Source organism: Phodopus roborovskii, unplaced genomic scaffold, assembly GCF_943737965.1.
Source record: "Phodopus roborovskii unplaced genomic scaffold, PHOROB, whole genome shotgun sequence".
In the NCBI taxonomy this organism is placed as follows: Eukaryota; Metazoa; Chordata; class Mammalia; order Rodentia; family Cricetidae; genus Phodopus; species Phodopus roborovskii.
Window position 1 is genome coordinate 924,769 of NW_026126442.1, and position 25,883 is coordinate 950,651.

A 25,883-nucleotide genomic window follows, 5' to 3' on the forward strand; every position below is an offset into this window, starting at 1 on the left:
AAAGAACCATAAGAAAGAAGCCCTGGGAGTGGGAAGGGCCCCCTTGGAAGAGTGCCCGCTTGCTGCCCTGCCCAGTGGATTCTATGACAGGGATTGGGTGGAGATTGGGGTATTTCCCATTGGAATTGACCATTTTTGAGGACATGGGGACTATGCCATTAAGGTGTCCACAGGTCCAGCCAGACTTGCTTACTCAGGGGAAGGGGTCTTGGATTGTACAGCTAGCTCTTCGTCTACCCTGAGCCCTGTCCTTACTGCCCGAGGGAAGCTATTGCCTGCCTCACAAGGTTATCACTTTTTAAAAAAAAGAATTATTATTATATTTTTATGAGTGTATGCCATGCTTCTGTAGGTGCCTGTAGAGGAGGGTGTTGGACATCCCTGAAGCTAGAATTATAGGTAGTTTTGAGCTGCCTAATATAGATGCTAAGAGTAGCAAGAACTCTTAACCACTGAGCCATCTACCCAGCCCCCTCACATACTTTTGATCTGAGCATAGACCTTTGTTCCCATGACCCAGGGTCAGTAGCTCCCAAGAACAACTGAGAGCTCAGGAAAGCAGTATACTTAAAATGACTTAAAGTAGCTCCAAGGTAGAATACGCGCTAAGTGTTATTTATAAAGGGCATGAACCAGGAGGACCAGCCAAATAAAGACTCACAGGGCCAGCTGACCTTGTATTCAGAGATCTGTGTGCCCCTACTGGAAGTAAAGGCATGTGCCACCAAACCCAGCAGAATCAATGTAGATTTACATGTATAAAATCTCCCCAGCACTTTAATGTCACCAGCCAGGAAGTTTCACTAAGCTTCTGTGTCAGGCTTTATCTGGTTTCATTGTATAGGATTAACTGATTATTAGTCAAATGGTTCGATTCCATCTCCACCACCAATGATTGAAAGGTCAAGTTAATAAATGACTCAAATCCCCAATCCTCTGGTTGCAGGCTAGTCTTTCAGGCCTGGCTAGTCCCCATCCTGAAGCTACCCAGTTGGATTACTTCATATCACATAGCAAAGGCACTCCTATTGTTGAGGAAATTCAAAGGATCTAGCATCTTCCCTCTCAAAAGCTAGAACAAAAGCCACCTAGATTCTTCATTGTACAGCCTAATCCTGGAAAGTGGATATGTGTACCTTCTTGAACTGGGCTTTGCCTTTGCTGGTCCACACTGACAAAAGTATTTTTAGAATCCTAAATATTGTATCAGTGGGAATTCCAACTCACATGACAGCGGCATGTAACACATACCACTGTCTTGAATCATTTTACTTACTTGGTTTCTTGGTTGTTGCTCTGGCAAGCAGAACATGTTCCTGCTCCAAAGGGAATAATAAATAGTTTCTTCTGAGCTAAATATGAGCAACTATGGCCCAGGAACATGGATTCTGGTTACCCTAGATGACATGGTCCACTGTGGAAAAACTTCTGTAGTCAGACAACAGAAGAGAGTAATAAATCAGTAGCTTTTATGGTTACTAAATATGTTGGTGAGGGCATTAACTAGGTAAATGGGTTGTAGCAAAGTGGGGAGATTTCTGTTTTGGGTTTCAGATGCTACTTGATTACACTTTCAATTTCGGGGTTAGTTAAAGCTGGTTAATGATCTGCTAAATTAGTGCATTCCAGAGATCTTATGTGATAGTCAAAAGGATATCATGTCTGGTACAGAGCTGGGTGATAAATGGCTCTTAAGGACTAAAGATAGCCCAAGATAATTGTGTTTACCACAATCAGGAAGTCCTACTCAGTCTGTAGAATATTCAACTAAAAGTGGCTTTTTCGAGGACCTTCTGTTGACAGTTTTTTCTCTTAGTTTCTTCCCGTATGTTGACTACTGTTCTTCACCTCATGCATACAAAATAAATAAGCAAGTGAGTAAATAAAAAGAAGTTATCTGAGATGTTCAATAGGTAGCTTTTTATTTTATTTTTATTTTGATATTTTCTGAGACAGGGTCTCATGTAGCCCTGACTGGCCTTGAACTCCTAATTTTCCTGCTTTTTCATCCCGAATGCTAGAATCACAGATATGGACCACCACACCCAGCAAGAAGGTGGCTTTCTAAGAAAATTCATTTTTTTTTCCAGCATTCTATCTGTCTTCTACCTGTGTGGGTAACTGGCATTCCTTGTAACATAGGTCACTTAGTGGCTGGCCTCCCTCTTGCTCTGTGTCAGCCACATTTCCTGTTCCTCCGAATGTCTCCAATGCATTAGGATCTGCTGCTGTGCTTACTTTTCAGTAGAAACTCTCCCTAGACAGCGCCATACTCTTTTATGCTTTATACTCAGGACTTGCACGTTTGGATCTTTAAGGCTGGGCTCTTTTCAGGCTTTGACTCTGGACTTCACCAGATTTTCTACCAGAATTCCCATAGGAACCTCAAATTCAGCAAGTCCTAAACAAAATTCACTATCTATTTTAAAACCAATTTAGCTTTGTGTCATAGTCAATAAAATATTGTCCATAGAGTAATCTTAATGACTGAAAAATTTAGTATATAAACAAGCTTAGTAGAAATTGTACCACATAGAAAGTACACACTAAATGGTAACTCTTCTGTTATATGATAGTCTTTTCTATTAGTTTCCAAACTTAGTATCTCAGTTGTAATAGATGCTCTTTGAAGATCCAGTTAAAATGAGTAAGGACAGCAGATGTGATAGTACATGCTTTACATACAGTCTCTACTACCAGCACTTTGGGGGTTGAGTCAGGAGGATGAGGAGTTTGGATGCCAACTTGTGGTATCAGGAGGACCTGTTTCAAAAACAGAAAACAAAATGAACAATCTACTGAACAGTCACATTGTATAATCCTGTGACAGTTTAACAGTGAGTGAGACATCATGTTTCCTTTTCTCCCTAGGTGCTGTATGTTGTAATCATTCAAAGGATAACCAAATGTGCCGTGATGTCTGTGAACAGGTAAGCTTGATTCTTGTGCACACAGATAAGTCATTTATTAAATTTGTTTTTTAAAAAGTCTGTTGTACATCACAAATAATGTGTCAGCTGACATGAAGCACTGGAAAGAACCATAGTATCATAAACTGAATCATAAGGAAGCAATCACGTCAACCCAGATTGAGGGAAGTCCCTTGAAATAATAGCCTGTATTCTTCAGACATATCAGATATTTTAAAAAATGCCACTATTATAAAGCAAAGAAAGACTAAAGGATGATTATAGATAAAATTAACTAAAGAAATCTGACAGCCAAATGCAGTGAATGATTCTTGAATAAAAATAAACTTCATAACAAGAATTAGTGAGATGAATTGGTGAAGTTGATTATGACCTAAATATGAACTGATAGTATTTTATCAGTATTGTGATCCTGAACTTAGTCATTGTACTGTGGTTTGTACTGTGGTTAGGTAGGGCAGAGCCCTTATTCTAAAGAGATAACATACTAAGATTTAATTTGGGGTATTTGTGTTTGTGTTTGGTTTTTGTTTGGGGAATTTTTCTAACAGTGTCTCATGTATCCCAGGCTTGGGATTACTGTTGTACATCATCACACCTACTTTATGTAGTGCTGGAACTAAAACATGGGGTTTTGAGCATGCTGGGTAAGCACTCTACCAACTCAACTACATCCCAAGCCCATGCTAGGATATAGGAACAAGTAAGCTCACTGTCTATAATGAATCCCTAAATAAGCAAGATGCTGATAATAGCAATATGTGTATATCTGAGATAGTGAGAGCAAATGTAAAGTGTTAATGGTAGACCTGTTGGTACTATGTATTCATTGTCCTACTCTTGATTTTTTTTTTCCTGGTTGAGCCTTTTTATGCAAGTTCTAATGAATCAATACCTCTTCATAAAGTCCTAACTTCCTTTCATCATCTCAGGGCTATTATGTGGCCTTAGAAGTTCTCTAGAATTTGAGAAGTAGTGATCTCAGTCATTATTCAAATTTTCTAATAGACTGGATGTGATGTCATCTTTATTTAATAAGTAAAGAAATTGAGATATAAAAGAGTTAAATAACTTACTAATGTTTCCACACCAGTGATCGGAGGAATAGAAACCAAGTGCTCAGGATCACTCATTATGCAATCCATACTTAGCCACCAAGATGTAACCCTGATACAAGGCCAGTCAGGTGGTCCAGTCTCAGAGCATATTATTTATAATCTCAGTCCATGTTCTCACCACTTTCCTAACCTGTTTCAGGTGCTTGGACTTTTTTTTATTTACTTTGTGTTTGCCTTTATTGTTTTTGAAAAATATAGAGGAGAAACAAGGAGATGATTTTGAAAAATACTTTCATTTTTATATTTACTTTACATTTGAGGGTTTTGCCTATACGTATGTCTATGTACTACTTGCATACCTGGTTCCTGCAGAGAAGAGGGTGTTGAATCCCCTGGAACATGAGTTCCAGATGATTGTGAGCTGCCATGTGGGTGCTGGGAACTGAACCCAGGCCCTCTGGAAGAAGAGCCAGTGCTCTTAACTGCTGAGCCATCTCTCCAGCCCCCAGGAGATTATTTATAGCTTTCTCTGTTTCCTCCCAGTCCACTGCTAAGATTATTCATTTACTCCGTATCTTTCCTTATTGTCCTTCTTTCGTTTTTTCCCCCCTCTTATTTTTCCTTTTATCCTTTTATCATGGAAAATTTCAAGGATGGATGGATAGATAGATAGATAGATAGATAGATAGATAGATAGATAAGTGTAATCAATCCCATATTAAGCTTTAACACTATTAATCACGGTCAATTATGTTTCATTTATAATTCCCTGTAGTCTTCTCATTCCTCTTCCCTAGTCTATTAAAGCAAATTTATATTTGGTTTAGGAGGAAATCCTAATTGTCCTATTATTTGTTACATGATTTTTAAGCTTAATTTATAAATTATAAATTATAAGGACTTTAGAAAAAAGCCATACTAGTCAGAGAATATAACTCAGTTGTAGACTATGCCTACATGTAAATAGCAATAACAATTATACTATTCTTATCACTTATTTGAAAATATAATATTTGGAGCTGGAGTGATGATTCAGTGCTTAAGAGCAGTTATTACTCTTGCTTTTTTGTAAATTTATTTTTAAAATTATGTGTATGGGTACATGCCTATGAGCACAGGTGCCTATGGAACCCAGAAAAAAGCATCAGGTCCCCTTGGAGCTTAAGTTACAGGAGGTTATGGTCTCCTAATGCTAATTCTGGGAACCAAACTCAGGTCCTCTGCAAGAGCATGAAGGGCTCCTAACCATAAGGCCACCTCTCCAGTCCTGCTGTTGTTTAAAGCAGCTTTTACACTGTAGCCCAAGCTGGCCTAGAACTTACCATATAGCCCAGGCTGGGGTCATATCCCCAGTCATCATGCCTCAGTCTCCCTAAGGCTGGGATTACAGGTATACTCTACTTAGCTGATCTGTAGCTTTCTTGGAATTGCTTTATTGAATAAACTTGAGTTTATTTAGCCTGTTGATTTTCCCGTAGTTTAAATTGCTGTTCAAATTTCTGTGTTATCATTTAATGTCTTTTGTCTGTTCCTTTTTTTCTTCTTTCTTTCTTTTTTATTATGTACCCAGTGTTCTGCATGCATATATGCCTGCAGGCCAGAAGAGAGCACAAGATCTCATTACAGATGATTGTGAGCCACCATGTGGTTCCTGGGAATTGAACTCAGACCTCTAGAAGAGCAGTCAGTGCTCATAATCTCAGAGCCATTTCTCCAGCCTGCCTGTGTTTCTTAGTAACTGGTAGGTTGATTTAAAGCAGAATTGAAAGGATGAAAGCGTGCGCGCGCACACACACACACACACACACAGAGGTGCTTGGGGAGGGGTCACAGGCTGTGGTCTGAGTAGTTCAACAATGGCTGTCTCCCAACAGAAAGGCCAAGGATCCAGTAACTGTTCAGTCCACAAGACTGGACGTCTCAGTAGTCTCTGTCAGGTACTGGAGTCCCAAGGAGGTCTGAGAGAGCTGCCAGTTTTAAATCCACATTGGGGTTCTGAAGAAGTAGGTTCTAGCATCATCAAAAGAATGGCTCAGGAGAAATGAACTCAAGTGAGAGAGAGGGCAAGCAGACAGAAAGTGCCAGCTTACCTCTTCCATGTCCTTTTATGTGTGGTGCCACCAGAAGGTGTAGATCTTCTGACCACCTCAAATAATTCGGCCTAGAAACAACCCCAACAGGTTCTCCGAGGAGTTTAGTTACTTCCATATTTAGTCAAGTCCATACTTCCATATGTGACTTAGGCTCAAACTCATTATGCACCAGGTATGGCTTCTGCTTCTTCCTTTTGCTTCTGAGGGTCTAGGGTTATAGGTTTATATTACCACATCCAGTGTATGTGTATGACAGTACACACTGTCAATGTAGCCTAGTCTAGTCCAAGTGCTGGAATTACAGGTGTATGTCCCTATATTCTGCTATTTTTATTTAATTTTGCTTGATTTACATTTAAACTGACTAGCCACAGTTGATTTTCATCTGCCTTATGAAATAAAGCCAGACATTTGACCAGACTGGAAGATTTTTTTTGTTTTGTTTGGCAAGTCTTCTCCATGAAAGATAATTGATCTAGCTGTCCCTTTATGTGATGTTTAGTAGTCACTGTTGATAATTATTGCCTAAATGCATTATTTCACTAGGTATTGTAAAATGGTAATATTCTAATTCCTATTACTTTTTAATTATATTTGCTAGTTATAGAGACAAGTGACTAAATAACATTTAGTATTATTTAGCTTGTTTTTCTCTACTTTTGGATAATAGAAAAGATTCTCAACTTGGTGCAATTGGACTTTTCCTGATTATTTCCAAAATTAACCAAATACTCTTATAAGAAATGTTGATTCAGAAGCTGGGTGTGTAATGCTAGCACTCTGGACACTGAGGCAGGAGGACCCTGAATTCAAACCAGCCTGGCCTATGAGACCAAGTGTGTAAAATAGATCTTACCTAAGCTTGATCTAGAGCTCTCCAAAGGTGCCCTTCATAAAACAAAAGCATTCCAGAAAACTTGTATATCTAGAGGATGATACTTTTATCCCTTCTTTTTTTAAAAAGAAAAGTCTCAAAGGTTTTTGACTTTTTTTTTTTTCAAATAGATTTTCTCCTCAAAAAGTGAATCCCGACTGAAACACCTGCTGCAGAGAGCCCCAGATTACTGCCCAGAAGCGATGGTGAGTCTTATGCCACTGTGACAGCTTTTGGGTACATGAAGTCATCAGTAATTTGATAAATTACTTTCAGATTTATCAAATGTCTCAAGTGTGGTTGGAATGTGTGATAAGGATTTAAACCTAAGATAAACTGCTAAATAGATTAGTGTCTTTCACTGTCTATCTTCTATTTTAGGGCCTAGGTGTACAAATAGTCTTACATGTAAATGTATTCTAGTCTTTTTTTTATAATTAACTTATTCTTTTACATTACAGTACTCCCTCCCACCACTCCTCCTGCTCCCCCTCACCTCCTCCCCAGCCCAACCCCAGTCCAATTCTCCTCACCTGTAAGGGCTCTCATGAGGAGTCAACAAAGTCTGACACAATAGGTTGGAACAGGACCAGGCCCCTCTCGAAAACATTAAGGCTGAGCATGGCATTCCATCATGGGGAATGGGCTCCAGCAAGCTAGCTCATATACCAGGTTTGTTTCGTGCTCCTACTGTCTCCCACATATGGAGGGCCTAGTTCTGTCCCCGAGAGTCTCTTCTGCTGTTGGTCTAGAGTTCACGAGTTTCCACAAGCTTGGTTCAGCTGTCTCTGTGGATTTCTCCATCATGATCCTGACTTCCCCTGCTCATATATTCCCTCTTCCCTCTCTTTGACTGATTCCTAGAGCTAGGTCAGGTTCTTGGTTGTGAATCTGTGTCTAGTTCCATCAGTTGCTGGCTCTATGATGATAGTTGGTTTATTCACCAATCTGATTACTGGAGAATACCAATTTGGGCATCCTTTCCACTATTGCTAGGAGTTGTAGCTGGGGTCATTCTAGTGGATTATTGGGAATTACCCTAGCACAGTTTTCTCCCAAACCCCATAGTGACTTTTTCCATTAAGATATCTTTTATTGCTCTTCCACTGCATCCTTCCCCCACCCTGACCATCCTGTTCCCTCATGTTCTCATCTCCCCTCCCCCTCCCTTACCACCCCCTCCCCTCTCCCTTACTACCCCCTCCTGTTCCCAGTTACCCCATAGATCTCATCTAATTTCCCTTCCCCCGGTGATCCGTGTGTTCCTGTTAGGGTCCTCCCTGTTACCTAGCTTCTGTGGAGCTGTGGATTGTAGTCCTGATTATCCTTTGCTTTACATCTAATGTCTACTTATAAGTGAATACATATTGTGTATTTCACTGTAGTATTTCATTTAGAATTTTATCAATGTTTCGACTAATTTTATGAACTCTATTATTTGAATTTTAGAAAATTGAATTTGAGGTAAGGGGAAATATGTGACTTACTGTTAATGCTCCATTTTCTGGTGCACTATTATTGATACACTGCTTGAAGTCTGCATCAGGAAGTCTGTGTCTCTAGGATTTGGGCTGCTTTCATTGTTTGGAATGTATGTGGGCCAGGCCGAGAGAGCACAAGCTTATGTGAGAGAACTTCTTTAGATACACTGGCCTCTGCTGTGTGGAAGAGGGAAGAAGCTGAAGGTCAGGGAGTTCTGACTTCTTACATTGCTCAGGAGACACTTTCAGTGCACTTGGAAATGGTAACTTTAATAAATAACCCATGAAACCTGTCTTATTCCTAGTACTTTTGAATGGAAAAATGAGAAAAGCATATGCAGTAGTTCTCATTTTTACACTTTGTGTGTGTGTGCATGTGTTATGCGTGTACACCATGGCAAGTGCATTGAAGTCAGAGTACAGTGTGTGTAGGTGGTTTGCTCCTTTCATGACAGTCCAAGGGTCCCAGGGATTGATATCATCTCCCTTACCACTGAACCATCTCACTGGTTCAGCTTTTATTATTATTTTTTTAAATATAGATTTAGCACTAGGACATTAACTATATGGTCCCAGCCATAATCCAATTAACTGTGCATAATTTGTGTAGAAATTGTCATGTTTAGAAGCTAGTTATTTGCATAAAATCATTTTGGTGATTACAATTTCAGGTTGAAATTTGGAGTTGTATGAATTCATCTTTGCCAGGTAAGTAAACTTATTTTATTAACATAAAATCTGTGTCATAGTCCTAAATCTGATTTGTATGTAGGCTTTTAAAAATGATTTATTTATTATTTCATTGTATGAGTGCATATGCACACATGCATGTACATGTATATATGGACGCATGTACACACCATGGCACCTGTGTGTTCAGAGGACAACTTTTCAGGAGTTAGTACTCCCCTTTTGCCTTGTTGGGGCAGGTATTTTGCTTCTGCCTTGCAGGCAAGATGAAACAGCAACACGTCTTTTCATAAACAAATGCAGCATAAACAAATGTAGCCCAACTTTATACAGTTACAATAATATTCTGTATCAAAAAACAAATGTAACACAACTTTAGATAGTTAAATAATATTCTAGAACAGTGTGCTCTTTGAGTTTCCTGTAACACATGGTTTTATTGACTACTACCTCCTTTATTAGTACCCTGGCTTTAGACCTTAGGCTCATTCCTCTGCTTTCACTTCCTCTTAAGGACATGGTTGTTCTAAAATGTAGAACTCCCCATCCTCTCTCTCCACTGGACAGGTAAGTTGTTAACTAGTTGGCCCTAGGAAGGGAATTTGGTGTTTATGATTAATCAACATCATGGGGCCTAGATCTCAGCATTCAGGGAACATCTTAAGTAGAAAGATACTAGCCCAGAAACCTGAAAATAACCTTAGATTGCTTTTACTTTCTAGTTCCATTGACATACCCTGTGCAAGATCTTGTATCTGTCTTTTCTATTCCTAGTTCAAGTCTTTGTTACTACACTCTTGGGTAGAATATTATATAATAATAAACAATGCAATAACAAACTTATGATTAATGTTTCAGCACTTTATATCTGTCTTTTTCATCTCCTTTAAAAAGAATATCTCAGAAATTTCTGCTTTCATTACAATGAAGCCGAAATTCTGTAGCCTGACATTCATGGTCTTCTGGAATTGAAGCTCATTTTCCAGCCCTAGTTAAAGCCAATGCTTAGGAAAAACTAATATGAGCTTGTAAAAAGTGTTGTTCTCTCTGAAATCTGCATTGCAAACAAATTGAGCAGTGCACTCCTGTTCAGATCAAACTATAGTCTCCATGATGGGCTATTTCTTATATATTTTATCTGCTTTGTAATTTCATAGCCCTTGTAGCATGTAATAGAGTAGCTTGTATACAGTGAGAGATTAAAAAATGAAAGAGCTTGTTGAATAATTTTGTTTTCTAAGGTTACTGGATGTATGGAGATAGCAATGTACTGCATTATGAGTAACAGCTCACATAGCTTATGATCCATGCAGATACTGTTCACTATTCTAAGAATACTGTTCACTGTTCTGAGAGTGAGAGTGCCTGAATACCAGGAAGCAAACAAAGCCAGAATAATACAAAGTTATTTTGAATGATTAGGTGTGCCCGCCAAAGCCAGGACTGACTCATAGATATTGATCCTGCATATTTTCTATGTATCAGTTTTGAAATGAGATGAGTTGTATGCTATTCTACATATTTAATATTTTAACACAAAACATAAACATAAAGCTTCTCTCTCTTTTTTTTTTTTTTTTTTTTTTTTTTTTTTTTGCCTGTTTGCTTAAATTGCATCAGAATATTTGTATGTGATTCACAATATGAAATCAGGAAAAGGCCTTTCTCCCTGGCTTTCCTTACTTTGCATGCCCTCTCATAGACATGCTGTTTTACCCAAGACTGAGAATGACCAAGCTCAGGGCAAACAAAAAAGGATAAAACCAAAGGGCCTGATGGTTATATAGTGTGGTACCCCAAGGAAACTGACATCATTGGGAGTAAGGGCCAGAGGAGATACATAATCATTTTGAGGCCCTGCTGTCTGAACTAGTTTTCTCATGGACATTTACTTTGCCTTGTAATAATATCTATTAGTTTTATATACTATTTGTACCTCATTGATACTTAGACCAAAGCATTTGAACATTTTGCTTTTCAGGTGTGTTTAAGAAGTCCGATGGCTGGGTTGGCTTAGGCTGCTGTGAACTGGCTATTGGCTTGGAGTGTCGACAGGCATGTAAGCAGGTAACACCTGACAACCAGGCTATTAAGCATGATAGAGTACAGTTTGAGGTTTAGCTATGCAGTTTTGGGACTCTGTCTACTTCATAGCTTTGGAGAGGTGACCTACAGAAATTGAACATTTGGCATTAGGCTTGTGTCTCAGTTGAGGCCACTTCATGTAAAATCTTCAACCTTCTCTTACTCTTTTCCTGTCTTAAATTTATTTTATGTGTATGGGTATTTTGCCTGCTTGTATATCTGTGTACCACATGTGTACTTGGTGCCTGTGAAGGCCAAAGGAGAAATTGGATCCCCTGGAACCGAAGTTACAGATGATTGTGAGCCAACATGTGGGTGTTAGGAATTGAACCTGGGTTGTTTGGTAGAGCTGCTAGTGTTCTTAGCCGCTAAGCCATCTCTCCAGTCCGCCAAACACAGGGGAGTTTATTGCAGTCAAGGCATTTCATCCTTTGTAGAGGACATGAGTCAGTGTAGCTCCAAATGGTCATGTGAATCAAGGGTATCGTTGGATGAAAGCAGTGATCCAGCTGGCTTATTTTGTGTTGTCTTCCTTCTCTTTTTCACCGTGGCTTTGCTCTGAGCACGTGCCCTATCCAAAGCTAAGCTGTGGCTTCTCTTTGGTAGGTGTGTCTGTGCTACAAATTCTGGTAGACCCCTGAGTTCTTCCCTGCATGTTTTTAAGGAGTTTCTCAGATGGGTAACATTGGCTTCCTGGGCTCTCTACTCCAAGTGGTGGGTGTGCACTTAACTGGGAAGCTAGCCGTTTAAATGGTTATTTAAACTAACCTGTAAACATAGCTGGAAGCCTGTTCTAAAGACCATATGTGAGATGGCAATGTTACCTTCACTTCTGTGGCTGAAATCTTTGTTTGTTGTGTTTGTGAAAGAGTCTTTGTGTGGTCCTGGCTGGCCAGTAACTTCCTATGTAGATCAAACAGGTCCCAATTCACAGCAGTTCTGCCTCTGCCTTGTGTGTGCTGGGATTCTAGGCGGGAGCCAGCACCAGCCCCACCTTCACTTTTATACACAACACTGTGCTAAGCCTGCTCTGCAATGTTTGGGCAGCACACGGCCTGGCAATCTGCTGCTCTCCTCCAAACACTGAGGCAAAGTTGAGCTATGTGGGATTTGAACTAAAATCCTGGGGACATAAAGCAGTTGCCAACCCATTCTTCTTCTAGCCCCCAACCCAACCCAGCCTCCCCCATCCTTACCAGCTACTTTGTTATAACTCGCATGGGACTAGGTGAAGGATTAGGAGGAAGAGAAACAAGGGATGAGCTCCCGTGCTTCCCCAACAGTGTCTCTACTCTGAGCCTGGTGATGGGTTGAAGAAAACCACTTGGCAACAGATTTGCTTTGCCTTGTTTTGCACAGATGCACATCCTTCTCCATGATGAGGAACTTGTTATGGTGAGATCAGTCTTCTGGGCAATAGAGGGAACACTGCCTTCTCCATACACTGTTGAGAAATACCAGAAGTAACTTGTTTACTGCCTGCTGGAGTGCTATGTTCTTTCGCTGACTTCTCCAATATATGTGGTACTTTTCTGAGAAAATTGGCTCAAGATAGTCAGTATAAAGTGTTGGATATGAAGGGTTAAAGAAAAAAAGCAAAAAGTGCCCTGGCAGAGCTTCACAAGAAAATTCACTAGAGTGGAGCTTTTTAAAAGGCCTCTGATTTACATTTCCTTCAAAGTCATCTAGTTTCCAAAATAACAAAAGAACCATGTTGTTATATGAGATTAAAACCATAAAACTTAGGCTGGAGCTCCTGCATATTGAGTAAGTCCTGGGGTGCTATTTGTTTTAAAACATTACATAAGATTTGTTTATTTTAGGAAATTCTAAATATTTGAGTATAAGGTTTTCCTTGATGAAATAAAGAATATTATACCAACAATTAACATGTACTACTTTGTGTTCCTTTCTGTCCTATACAAAATAAATAGCATGCATAGTAAATAAATGAAAATTTTTGTTTGCTTTTAGGCATCTTCAAAGAATGATATTTCCAAAGTTTGCAGAAAAGAATATGAGGTATGTGTCTTATTTAAAAAATTTGGGTAGACTATTCCAGTGTTCTCAGAACTGACAAAAATCACTTAAATTAAAAAAATTCATTTTTAAACAAAATATGTTCTAACTTGCAGAAATTTTAGCCTTGATAAAAACATCTTTTACTGTCTCTAAAATGTTTTGACTTTGAGGTTTGTTAAAATTAAGTATTAATTTTAAAGAAATGCTTTAAATATCTCATTCAAAGATTTCAGCTGTAATATTTTCTTAACAAAGCCACTAGTTGTGCTAAGATTCTGAAATCATTTTTCACAGTTCTGTGTCCTCTTTGCCCCTTTCCCATCTATGAACCCATCTTGGTATTAAATTTTATAAACTGCCTGTCTCAAGAAGAAATGTAAACTAAGAAAAATCAAACTGCTAATATGGGCACTTCACACTTCAACACCTGCATTTAGGAAGCCTTACAGATCTGAACCCTTGTCTCCCAGGATGGGTTTCCAGTGTGGCGTTCCCTAATGGGCAAATAGTTGCGTGGGAGTAAAGGAGGTAGTTTGCCTTGTGCAAATGTGCAAAACTCCTTTGGGTGTCCATTTTCTAGAACCTCACCATTAAGTGTGACACTTGTATTACATTTCAGAGTGTAAGGTCATGTAATTAAGAGACTTAACTGCATGTCTCCTTCATCACCTTACTATCTAAACAGTGAGGATACTATTAACAGTCTATGTATTTGGGAGAAACAGTAATTCCTGGCTGCTTCTATATTAAAGTTCTGGTTATTTTTTCCTTTCTCCAAGTTATAATTATGTCTCTTCATTAACATTTTTAGACTGCAGAGTCTTACTTATCCTTTGTCCCTTTGTTCTGTTGGCTAAGTTACATCTGGTCTCTGAAGACAAGTTTCCAAGTTAACTTCAGCTTCCCTCTGTTCTTGTTGAAAAGAGCCTGCTATAAAGAGGTGGAAGGCCTTTTTCGGTGTTTTTCTCGCCTCTACCTTTGAAATGATCATTGGCTAATTCTGACAATTCCTTCTTCTCTTCCACATGGTGTCTGACACTGTCCACCTCCTGTAGCCTGTCCTCCATTACTTTAGTGCTTCTTCTCTTGTTTGGATTTCTGCATTGCCCTAGGAAGTCTGCAATGTGTGTTGATGAAGGACGAGACAGGAAAGGTAAGAGAGATAAACACTGTGCTACAGTAGAGATAAGAACAGATTGTTTTCCTGCCTGCCTGTCTTTATCTGGCCTAGAATTAATTAACCAACTATTTTTCAAAAGTCTATAGGATGTGTCTGTTCCTTATGTTTGTGTTAAAGCTGAAATTATTCAGTACAATTCAAAACTCAGTTTGATTTCTTACATATTATTTAGAAATAATGAGAGGCAATAACACTTTAATTCAGGAAACTGGTTCTGTGGGTTCTGTATTACATACCCAAAGCAAATCACAACTGAAGCTAGGTCTAGAGATAGGGCCATTTGTGAATTGGTTAAATTTGGTATAATATAGCCTATTTTAGCTTGCTGGTCTCTGTTAACATCAGATAAGTTTTGCACACTGGGCCTTTAATACCTTTTTCTTAGCCTTGGGTGACCGTAGGATGAATCCCTACATGTTGTGGTTTCAGGAGCCACATTTACCCTGAAGGACAGATCTTAGGTGGTTTGAGTAGAGATTCGGAAGAGCTTGTTGTCTTTATTGGAAAACTGTTCCTGGTTCCTTTAAGGGGATTTCCAAGGAAATTTACTTAAATGAATAAAGTTTATAAATTACAGTGCCACTTAAGATTCTGTTTCACTCAAACCAGTTAAATGTGAAGCATTGCTACATCTGATTTTACAGTCTGATTCCTAATAAACATCAACAATGGAATTCTGAGAGGCAGTTTTATCTAACTAGAAAAAGCACAGACTTCAGAGTCAGACCTAAGTTAAAAACCTAGCTGAGGGGGCTGGAGAGATGCTAAGAGGTTAAGAACACTGGCTGTTCTTCCTGAGATCTTGGGTTCAATTCCCAGCAACCCCATAGTGGCTCACAACCATCTGTAATGAGATCTGGCGCCCTCTTCGGATGCTCTCTATAGAGCACCCATACACATAAATAAACCTTTCAGCAAACAAACCAAAACAAACAAATAAAACCCCCAAAATCTAGCTGAACATGGTAGTGCACACCTTTAATCCCAGCACTCTGGAGGCAGAGACATAGATCTCTTCTAGTTCCAGGCCAGCCAGAGATACATAGTGAGACCCTATCCCAAAACAAAACAAATTTTTAGTTAAACTGTTTATAGCTTAACTTCATTAATAAAGGACTGTATCTAATTAAGTCACATTAATTAAAATATATACTGGGGCTAGAGAGATGTCTCAGCAGTTCAGAGGATTTGAGTTCAATTCCCAGAACCCACAGGATAGCTCATGGCCATACAGAACTCTTCCCTGACACCCTCTTCTGGCCTCCCCAGATGGTACACATACATACATAAGCTTATACATATAAAATATAATAAATAAACCTAAAACTATTATTTAAAATACATACTTCAAGTATGAGTACTTAGTAAATTATAACTACACCTGGTATTTTGGGAGTTCCAGAAAAAACTTTACAAAACAGCAATAAATTGGTGTAGATGGTTAATAAGACTATGAACCAAAGGCATGCTAGGAAAAAATGCATATGGCTCATGCAAGGGCAAAGAGAAGGACAGACCTTGCCAATCTCACTGTATAGCCCTGGATGGCCTGGGATTTATTATGTATGCTGGTCTGGCTTCAAATTCACAGAGATCCCACCTGCCTCTATCTCCCGAGTGCAGAGATCTTAAATGAAAAGTAAGCGTGTGTGTGTGTGTGTGTGTGTGTGTGTGTGTGTGTGTGTGTGTGTGTGTATGTGTTCCTATAATGTCAGGTAGTTTATTTCATTAGAGTGCTGAGTGGTAAAGAATTGTGTGAGTTAACTATGTGTGCATGGTACATAAACAAAAGTAACTTTTTTGTAGTTGTAAATGCTATTATATTCCATTGCCAAAGAGACATTAAGGATTCTGTATACTTAAATAAAAAAAGCAACCAACTTTTTAAAGAATCAACATTTCAAAAAAGGGTAGAGGGGAGGAAGTTAGAGATTTAAATGAAGAATCACTAAAAAAGTTTGTTGATGGGTTGGATATAGAAGACCATGTTCAAAGGTATAGAATAATTAACTAATCGTTTAAGCCTAGTGTCCTGAAATACATTTACTATTGTCCTGTGCTTAAAGGTACTATATAGCTCCTTATCTCTTGGCATTAGGGCAGACATATTATCTAGACCTACGTTATAGGTGTAAAGAGTTTAAAATGCTAGTTTGATTTGCTGGAGAGAATCAGTGGAATGCATAAACCGAAACTAAGTGGGCACAGAGATCTAGAGAAAAAAGGCACCGAGAAGGCATTAGGTTTGAGGACATTGACATTTGCTGAGTTGATTTTCATAGCTTTATCGTCTCTTGGAAGTCAAAGAAGAGGTTTTGGTACTGACTGAAGATAGAAACCCCAAGTGAGTTCTCTTCCCTTTCTCACCAACAAATTTGGTTCCAAAGAGGCTACACTTGCAATTTGGGGTGACAAAAAATGTGTCCACCTCTTTCTTTTGTAGAGGAATACATTTCTTCTCTCAATGTTGTTTCTCTTGAAAACTGATATTAATAACTTGAGTTTGAAGCCTTGTTCATGTAAAGCCTCTCTTAGAAAATCTCCAGCTGAGAATGCATCAAAAATGGTACTAAATGCATACTAAAGGCAGGTAGTCCTGCCTTAATGCCTAAGACAAGTAACACAGATCCTCTCTGCAGAAATGGACTTTTATTCCAGACTTAAAACTTTCACAGATAAAATTCTAAGGAAAATAAGCAATTCACAGTTAAAAAAAAAAAAAATCACAAAACTCATGAGCAAACAAGGTCGCCAGACAAGAGCCAGCAAGGACAACAGTGAATAGAATTAGACCTCAAGGTATTTCTGCTATAGAAATGATCACATGCAATCCATAAAAATCTAATATGATTAAGAAACAGTATCCTAGCCAGGCAGTGGTGGTGAACTCATCACAGAGATAATGAGTTCAATCAAGGCCAGCATAGTCTACAGAGCAAGTTCCAGGACAGTTCCAAAGTGACAGAGAAACCCTATCTCCAAAAACAGAGAGAGAGAGAGGGAGGGAGGGAGAGAGCCCAAAATACACAAAGCAAGTAAAGCTGAGAAAGAATTTACTCAAGTTTTAATTGAAGAAATAAAAGCCTAGAAAGCTGGGGTCATGGCCCTCTTCTTTGGGCCCAGTGCTTCTGGGGTAAAGGAGGAAGAGTCAAGGTCATACTCAGCTGGATAGTGAGTTTAAGCCATCCCAGGATACAAGAGATCCTGTCCACATAGACATACATCTTTAAAAGAAAAAAAGGAAATAAGAAGTGTTAAAAAATCTTCTTTTTCAAAGATGACCAACAGCTGATTTCTCGGCAGCAACAAAAGAAGCCAGAAGACAATGTTTACATAGTTCTGAAAGAAAATAGCTATCAACCTAGAATTCCATGTCCAAAAACAATTCAGGCAATAGTGCAATATTATGATAGTTGGAGAGGAGAGACGGGATTGACTGGCTAGGGGGACAAGTAAAAGTAAGATATAATGATACATAAATGTATTTGCATGTACCTGCATATGGCACTGTCACAGTGAAAGCCTATTTGTATGCTGACTAAAAATGCAGTGGGGTTGGAGGACAGTTCAGTGAGTAAAATGCTGGTTGTGGAAACATGAGGCCCTGAGGTTGAATACACAGATAAAGCCAGCACAGGAGCATACATGTCTGTAATTCTAGTACTACCATGGCAAAATGGGAAAACCTCACACCCCAGTTAGCCTGATGTATGCAACTAAGTAACCACCAGAAACTGCCTCAAACAAGGTGGAAGGTGAGAATCACTACCAGAGGTTGTCCTCACATCTTATGTGCATTGCCCCTGTACTCACTGCCTGCCTGGTGCACCCCACACACGCTGCATGTGCATCATATATCATATATCATATTTAAGAAATCATGATTTTTTAAAAGTGTTTGTTTGTCTTTTGAGACAAGGTCTCACTGTGTCGTCCTGGCTGGTCTAGAATTCAATATGCAGACCAGGTTGGCCTCAAACTCACAGAGATATGCTTGCCTCTGCCTCCAACTGCTGATAATGAAGATGTGTACAACCATACCTTGTATGAATTCTTACATAGGGAATTTCAGCTAAGAATGAGAGATCCGGCTGATGGTCTTTTTCTCACTTGATCACTGACTGAAAAAAAAAAAAAAAAAAAAAAAAAAAAAACCCTCTGGAAAGGGTACCTCCTTTGTACTTAAAGTACTTCTGGGTTGGCAAGGTGACTCAGCGGGAAAGAGATGCTTGCTGTTAAACAAGCAAGTAGACAAAGGACCTACTTCTGTAAGTTGACCTCTGACTCTATAGTCATGCTGTGGTACACACTCACCCACACACATGCATATATACATACAAACACACATACAAATAATTGTAAAAAAATTTTTTTAGGCAACACTTTTTTTTGAGAATTATATATCTTTGAGTGAGATCACCAAGTTTTGTTCTAAGAGCTACCAAAAACAACCTTTAACTTGATTATCCCCACAGAATCACATTCACATGCTATGGGCATTCTCAATCCTAGATTTTCCTGAATTTTTTCACAAGCATGGTGGTCCTGGAAGTATGGGATAGATCATGATAAGCCTCATGGTATATACAGTACTAGAACCCAGAAATAACATTCAGAGCAACCAAGGTCAGATGTTGCTTTTGTTTTTGTTTTAACTCTTTGGGGCCCCACCACCCAGCTCCCAAATAATCACATGGAGACATTCTTTCTTATGGATGCCCAGCCTTAGCTTGGCTTGTTTCTAGCCAGCTTTCTTAAATTATCCCATTTACTTTTTGCTTCTGGGTTTTTATATTTCTCTATTCTGTATACCTTTCTTTACTTCTTATTCTGTGGTTGGTTGTGTAGCTGAGTGGCTGGCCCCTGGAATCCTCCTCTTTTTCTCCTTTGCTTTCCTTCTGTTTATTCTCTCTGCCTGGGAGTCCCACCTATGCCTCTCCTGCCTAGATGTTGACCATTCAGCTCCTTATTAGACCAATCAGGTGTTTTAGACAGGCCAAGTAACACAGCTTCATAGAGTTAAACAAATGCAACAAAAAAAGAATGCAACACATCTTTTCATCATTAAACAAATTTTCCACAGCATAAACAAAGGTAACACATCTTAAAATAATACTCCACAAGAGTCTGAACAGACGATGTAAGCCATAGCACAGCCAGTGTAGTGTGTGCTGGCTGAGGAGTAGTTTTTTGCACTGTCTTTGTCCACAATTTGTCTGTGAGCCTTTTCTTCTGGATACCAGTTTGGAATTTTTTGGTTATTGTTAATTTCTTCCTTGATTATCAGAACAAACATTGTTAAAATGGTGTGAGGGTAATGAAATGTCCAGAGACCTGGTGATGGCTTATGAGTTTCAGTACAGGATCTGTAGATTCATGTCATACCTTAAAGTCAGATGTCCCCAACACTATCCTAGCATGGGATCTTCCTATTTGCTATTCACACCACTCAAGTCCAGTACTACAGCTGCCTTCAGCCCTCCATGCTCCCTCAGCTTCTGCTCTAGGCTTTCCTTACAGGCTCCAAGACAGTCGTTTTCCTGTCTCTTACTTCCTTTTCAGTCTAACTTTTTGATGGCTTTCTTTAAAGAAGGTGACAATGAGCAAAAGCCAGGGAGAGGTAGTTCTCAGAAGATAGGCCTTTAGAAAGGAAGGAAGGGAGGGAAGGAGGGAGGGAGGGAGGAAGAAAGGAAGGAAAAGAGAAAAGGTTTAGGGCAGGAGAGATGGCTCAGGGATTAAGAGCACTGCTTCCAGAGGTCCTGAGTTCAGTTCCCAGAAACCACATGGTGGCTCCAACCATCTATAATGTAACCTAGTACCCTCTTCTGGCCTGCAGACATAACAGGCAGTCTGAACACTGTGAACATAATAAACAAATAAGTCAATAATTTTAAAAGGTTTAAGGAGCTGGAGAGTTGGCTCAGTGATTAATAGCACTTGTTGCTTTTGCAAAGGGCCTGAGTTTGATTCTCAGCACCCACATGGTGGTTCACAACTATTTCCCCACAGGAACTGACACCCTAGGGTCACCAGGCAGGCATTCGTGTGATGCATATACATATACGCAGACAAAATACTCATACATATAAGATAATGAAACAATAATTTAAAACATTTAAGACAAAAGTTTTGGGTTAAATAATTACTAATGCAACTAAATTGTTTTGCCGACAGCTACTAGTTCTGGGAGAATGCTGAGGTAAAGGTAGCACAGTGGCTCTTAGATCACAGCCAGAGGTGAGCCCTAGTCACAGTTCTGTCTGCATCACTGCCAGCACATAGCTAGACATGACAAGGTGCAGGTATGTGTAAAACTACCTGCACCGTTTTTGAATATTCACATGGTTCACAGTTCAGAATAGCATATAATCAAGTCACCAAGTTCCTGAAGTTATCAGTGATGTTTTATACATAGAAAGGAAATGTGTATATATAGCCCTCCACCAACCTTTACCACTGTGGTCAATTAGCATGCAGTTCACTCTGCCCCTGGGTGCCAATGTTGAGTGTGTGTCTGTATATGTCTGCTAGGGTTGGTTGTACTGTATCCTCAGAAAGTGTTACAGTAAACTGTATGCTTGAATGTGTTTGTGTCACATTTTTTTTTCCTTTTCCTAAAATTAAGCTTGGCTCTAGATTTACGTTGTGTTAGAGGCATAAAGAAAGGGAGTTGGGAAGTGGTCTAAGGGAACAGTGAGGGGAGGTCCAGCAGTGCTCACCAGCCACTTAGGGACAGGGTCCCTAAGCTGTGGTGGCCTGGCAGTCTGCTGCAGTGGTTCTGGTGTGGCAGGTCACAGCCAGAGCTTTGGACAGCTGTGATGTCCCTCGCCCACTCAGGTTCTAGCTATTTTAGTGAAATAACACAGACGGGAGATGTGGCTCAGGGCCTCTGGCTCCATCCCCAGCGTGTATATGCTTTCTCCTAAACATACACAAGAATCAGGTGACCCTTTGCCTTCATAAATCCTCAAGGACCTAAGTAGAAAGTGTGTGTTAGTTAAGCTGAGGAAATGGCAAGAGTGGTTGGGTGTAGTAATAACACGCTGTGGCTGCAGCTTTAGGAATGGTGGATCTCCATGTAGGTACAAGTACCAGACCTGAGCCGTTACCTGCAGCTGATGAGCTCCAAAAAGAGCGAAACCTCTTAGGTCCTGCAGTACTGGCTTACAACAGTAAGACTTGCCGGGGTTGCACTTGTGTGTCTGTCATTTAGTAACTCCTATTTCATCTCTTTGTTGCTGGTTCATTTTCTTTCCAGTTCTTACCTTAGCTGAGCAAGCATATCCCCAAGGGCCTGGTCATGTTAGACTTACCTGTGATCTTGTTGCATCTTAAATGGTCTTCTACTGGGTGTCTCTTCTTCTTATAGTTTGTTGTTAATTGTCTTGTGGAACTAAGAGTTGCACCTAGAGTATCACATTCTACCACTGAGCCACTTCCCTAGTCAGGCCCCATGACTTTAATTACCCCTGTTTAATGAGGGTTCCAGAATCTTCTTTACTAACTTCCTTTTTGAGTCAAGATCTCACTGTGTAGCCCTGGCTGACCTGGAACTTGCCACGAAGACCATGATGACCTCAAATTGACAGAGATCTATTAAAAAGACATGCACCACCACGCCTGAACATCCAAATTATTGATTTTTCTGGTATTCACTGTTATCCTTTCCCCATAAAATAACACACATATATGTATGCACATGTGCGCGCACACACACACACACATACTCCAAAACAGACACGTGACATCTTTCTTCAACTTCTTGCTGAGTTACTGAGTACAGTCTTCCCAGATATAATCAACTAAAAGCCAACAACAGATCTTGTCTACCCTTTTCTTTTTCTCAACATCTCTCACTGGCTATTACACCAAAAAAAAAATTATCTACTGCCAGGTTGTGGTATTGTCCCAGGACTCAGGAGGCAATGTCAGGCAAAGATCTGTGACTTTGAGGCTCCCTGATCTACTTTAGTGAGTTCCAAGACAGCCGGAACTATGTAGAGAGACCCTGTCTCAAAAAAAAAAAAAATTTAAATAAAAGTATAACTTCCCTTTGGAGGCCACTAAAAAAAAAATTGTCTCCTAAGTCTATCTTAGTTAGTAATGAACTCTGGGTTCTTAGGACAGAGCTCTGCAGTTGTCTCTGTGTCTGTCTCTCATCCGATTACCTAACACTTACTGGGCTGGTGCTGCACACTGAGCTGTCCTGATTCACCAGTGTGTCTAAGGAACTTCCTCAGTGATTTAGCCACGGGGTGGTCTAGTGTGTGAGATGAGAAATCCACATAGACTTAGAACACACTGAGCAAGTGCACTGCTAGCAACATGCTGGAGACACACTGGGACCAGGAGGGGGAGCCCATCCCCAGCCTAAGGAGAAAGTCTTCAAGCAGGTAAGACTGCCAATGAGTCAAAAGCTCTCACCTGTACTGGGTGACAGTGCTTTCTTCAGTAGGGTCATCCTGTCAGTCCCAGTACACAGTGTTCCTTGGGTTTCTGAGGTGGTGGTACACCCTCACTTCAGTACCATTGTAGCTTTTGTCTGTTCTCAAGTTTGCTGGAGGGTTCAGGGGAGGTGCCATGGCTGTGGTTGCAGAAAGGCGCCACCCTAGTTCATATAAACCTTTACTTCCTGCACTTGCCACCAGATGGCGATCAGACATTATTTAAAAGACTTGCTCAGACATCCGAATAGATGATTTAAAAAATGAAGTGATTCTGAGCTGATGCTATAACTCCTACATATGTCTTAAGTCCTATTAATAATCAACAATAGCTCAAGCAGCTAAAAGAGTTACTGATAGTCAGGCATGGTGACATACCTTGTTAACCCCTGCACTTAGAAACTTGAAATGGGAGAATAGGAGTTTGAGGACAGCCTGACTTTAAAAAAGGATGAAGAATTACTTATAACAAATGTAGGAATCTTTTATCAAAGCCAAATGTGATCAGTCTGTAAAATCAAAATGGATGTAGCAGAAGTTTGATGAGTTCATCTACTTCACTTAAATGACAGAACATATTTTTATTTTTAAATGATTTGTTTATTTATTTGTTTAATGTACATTGTTGTTTTACCTTCATGTGTGTCTGTGTGAGGGTGCCAGATCTCTGAACTGGAGTAACAGATAGTTGTGAGCTGCCATGTGGGTGCTGAGAATTGAACCTGGGTCCTCTGGAAGAACAGCACTGAGCCATCTCTCCAGCCCCAGACAGACATATTTTTAAACCATAGAATGAGTAAAGATGTAGAGGTAGTATTTATTAATATTAATGATGCTTCTGTGTAAAATGTCAACATTTTCAGGAAGACCTATGTATGAAAGGTCTATCCTCGACATTAAGTGAAATAATAGTTGCTTGGGCGATATCTCTGTACTCTGCAAGTGACATCAGGAAAGACAGCTTTGTACTTCTTTTTCTTCAGCAGTTTGCAAACTATCTGCAAAGGGCCAGTTTATTGTCCACTTTAGGCTTGCAGACCATATGGTCTTTGTCTACCCAACTCTGCCATCATAGCATGGATAGCATGACATAGCCATATAAGATATATAAGCAAATGGGTGTGACTGTGCTTCAGTAAAACTTTATAAACAAGTATCAGGCAAAAGTTGACTGCATGCCATTGTTTGCCATGTGAGGAAGACTGGATTCTGCAGCTCTTTCTCCCTTCTGTCCTTAGTCTGTGGCTGCAGTCAGGTAAGGACATTGAATTAGATGATCTCTGATAATTGAGACTTTATTTCCTTTAGTGCCTTTCTCTTAAGCTAAGTGGTCAGAAGACTGACACAGATGTGATATTTTTCTTACTTATAAGATCAAATTTTTAAAATCTAGTTCGAACAAAATAATAAGCCTTAAGGAAGAGTTCCTGAGAATTGGTATGATTGACATTGCCATCTGGATCCTGAGAGACCAGGGACATCCATCTGGCCTGTACATAGTAACATTTATGGCCTCTATTCACTAGATGCTAACTAATGCCTACCCACCCCACTTTTGATAGCAGAAAATGATTTCAGGTATGAAGTGTCCCCTCGGAGGCAAAATCACCCCTGATAAGTGCTATTTCTTTGCAGACTATGTTTTAATATTGATATTGCTTTTTTATTTTATAAATGTCCCTGGGGCTGATGAACCCTAGTGGAAGGTTATCTGAGATGGGTAACTGAAAAGTCACAATAACACAAAGGAACATGGGTGAAGAGAGATAAAAATAAGCTTACTGTTGAAGAACACTGAGTGTATATTTTCTTTTCCACTATTTATATTATCTATGAGCTCTAGCAGAAATAACTCATGCTGGATGAATTCATTATTCCTTCCCATGAGGCTTGGGGTTTGTTTGTTTGTTGACTTACTTATTTTTTCTTTAAACGAGTAACTTCACTGTGGCCTGTTCCTATAACAGAGTATTTTTAGGTAGAGAAAGTAAGTGCAATGTGGCTTCACCAACAACGTAGACAGACTGTTTTCTTTTGGCCCTTTGAACATAGTCTTACACTGTAGCCTAAACTGATCTGAGACTTACTCTGTAGTTCAAGCTGGCTTCACATGAGTGACAAACCTCCCGCCTGAGCTTCTCCGAAGTGCTGGGTCACAGGCAGTGGCTACCATGCCTAGAAAATCTTTGAAGCTACATTTCCAGGTGGTAACACTGGTCCTTTTTAATTGTTTATCTTTTTCTTCTCTTGTATTTTCCCCCTTTAGTTTTATTTTTGTTGTTGCTGTTTTGTTTTTGGTTGGGTTTTTTGTTTTGTTTTGTTTTTGTTTTGAGACGGGGTTTCTCTGTGTAGCCCTGGCTATCCTGGAACTCTCTTTTTAGACCACTCTGGTCTCGAACTCACAGAGATCCACCTGCCTCTACCTCCCAAATGCTGGGATCAAAGGTGTGTGCCACCTACCTGGCCTCTCTCATGGTTTTTGAGACAGGTTCTCAAAGCTCACTGTGTAGCTCAGGCTGGCTTCAGACTCAAGATCCTCCTGCCTCAGTCTCCCAAGTGCTGAAATAATAAGCATGTAACACTGTGCCGAGCTAAATCCCAGTCACTTAGCTGGAGCTGACAGTAGGGAACATCTGATTTACCTCCATGTTTTATGGATGCTCATTTGTTTCAGTTTTTCTCTTCCAGTTATCAGTGACTCTAACTCACAGCTGACAAGCCCCGAATACCCAAATGGTTTTGGACAAGGAGTTTTTGTCTTGTTTTCTCTTACTTTTTAAGCAATGGCTAAAAATCTGAGACTCCTAGAAGCATTGGTTTTGATGTCAGGCTCTGCTTTCGACAGCTTCTGGGGCCTGGTACAGTATCTTTCCTCTACTGAGCGGGTGCTTCCCTTCTGTAGAAAGCTAGGGAATTTCCCAAACTCTGGTCACAAGAAGACTAAATGAAAACTATGTTTGAAACTTGTGTAAATGTAGATTTCTGTTATCTGGGTTTGGCCGGAAAGTGTGGGTGTTTCCACTGCA

The 25,883-nt window shown here is 39.7% G+C and overlaps 1 protein-coding gene across 2 annotated transcripts in view; it reads left to right on the forward strand.

The window, feature by feature from the left end:
• Reck (reversion inducing cysteine rich protein with kazal motifs) overlaps positions 1-25,883 on the forward strand; it is a 70,995-nt gene that overhangs the window by 11,849 nt on the left and 33,263 nt on the right. The window contains exons 2-6 of one of the 2 annotated variants that reach the window (XM_051187679.1): positions 2,872-2,930; positions 7,087-7,161; positions 9,108-9,144; positions 11,108-11,193; positions 13,186-13,233. In XM_051187679.1, the coding sequence (XP_051043636.1) occupies positions 2,872-2,930; positions 7,087-7,161; positions 9,108-9,144; positions 11,108-11,193; positions 13,186-13,233 (305 nt within the window). Of the gene's footprint in view, positions 1-2,871; positions 2,931-7,086; positions 7,162-9,107; positions 9,145-11,107; positions 11,194-13,185; positions 13,234-14,288; positions 14,387-25,883 lie in introns of those variants that run through there. The other variant, XM_051187680.1, reaches the window with a different exon arrangement.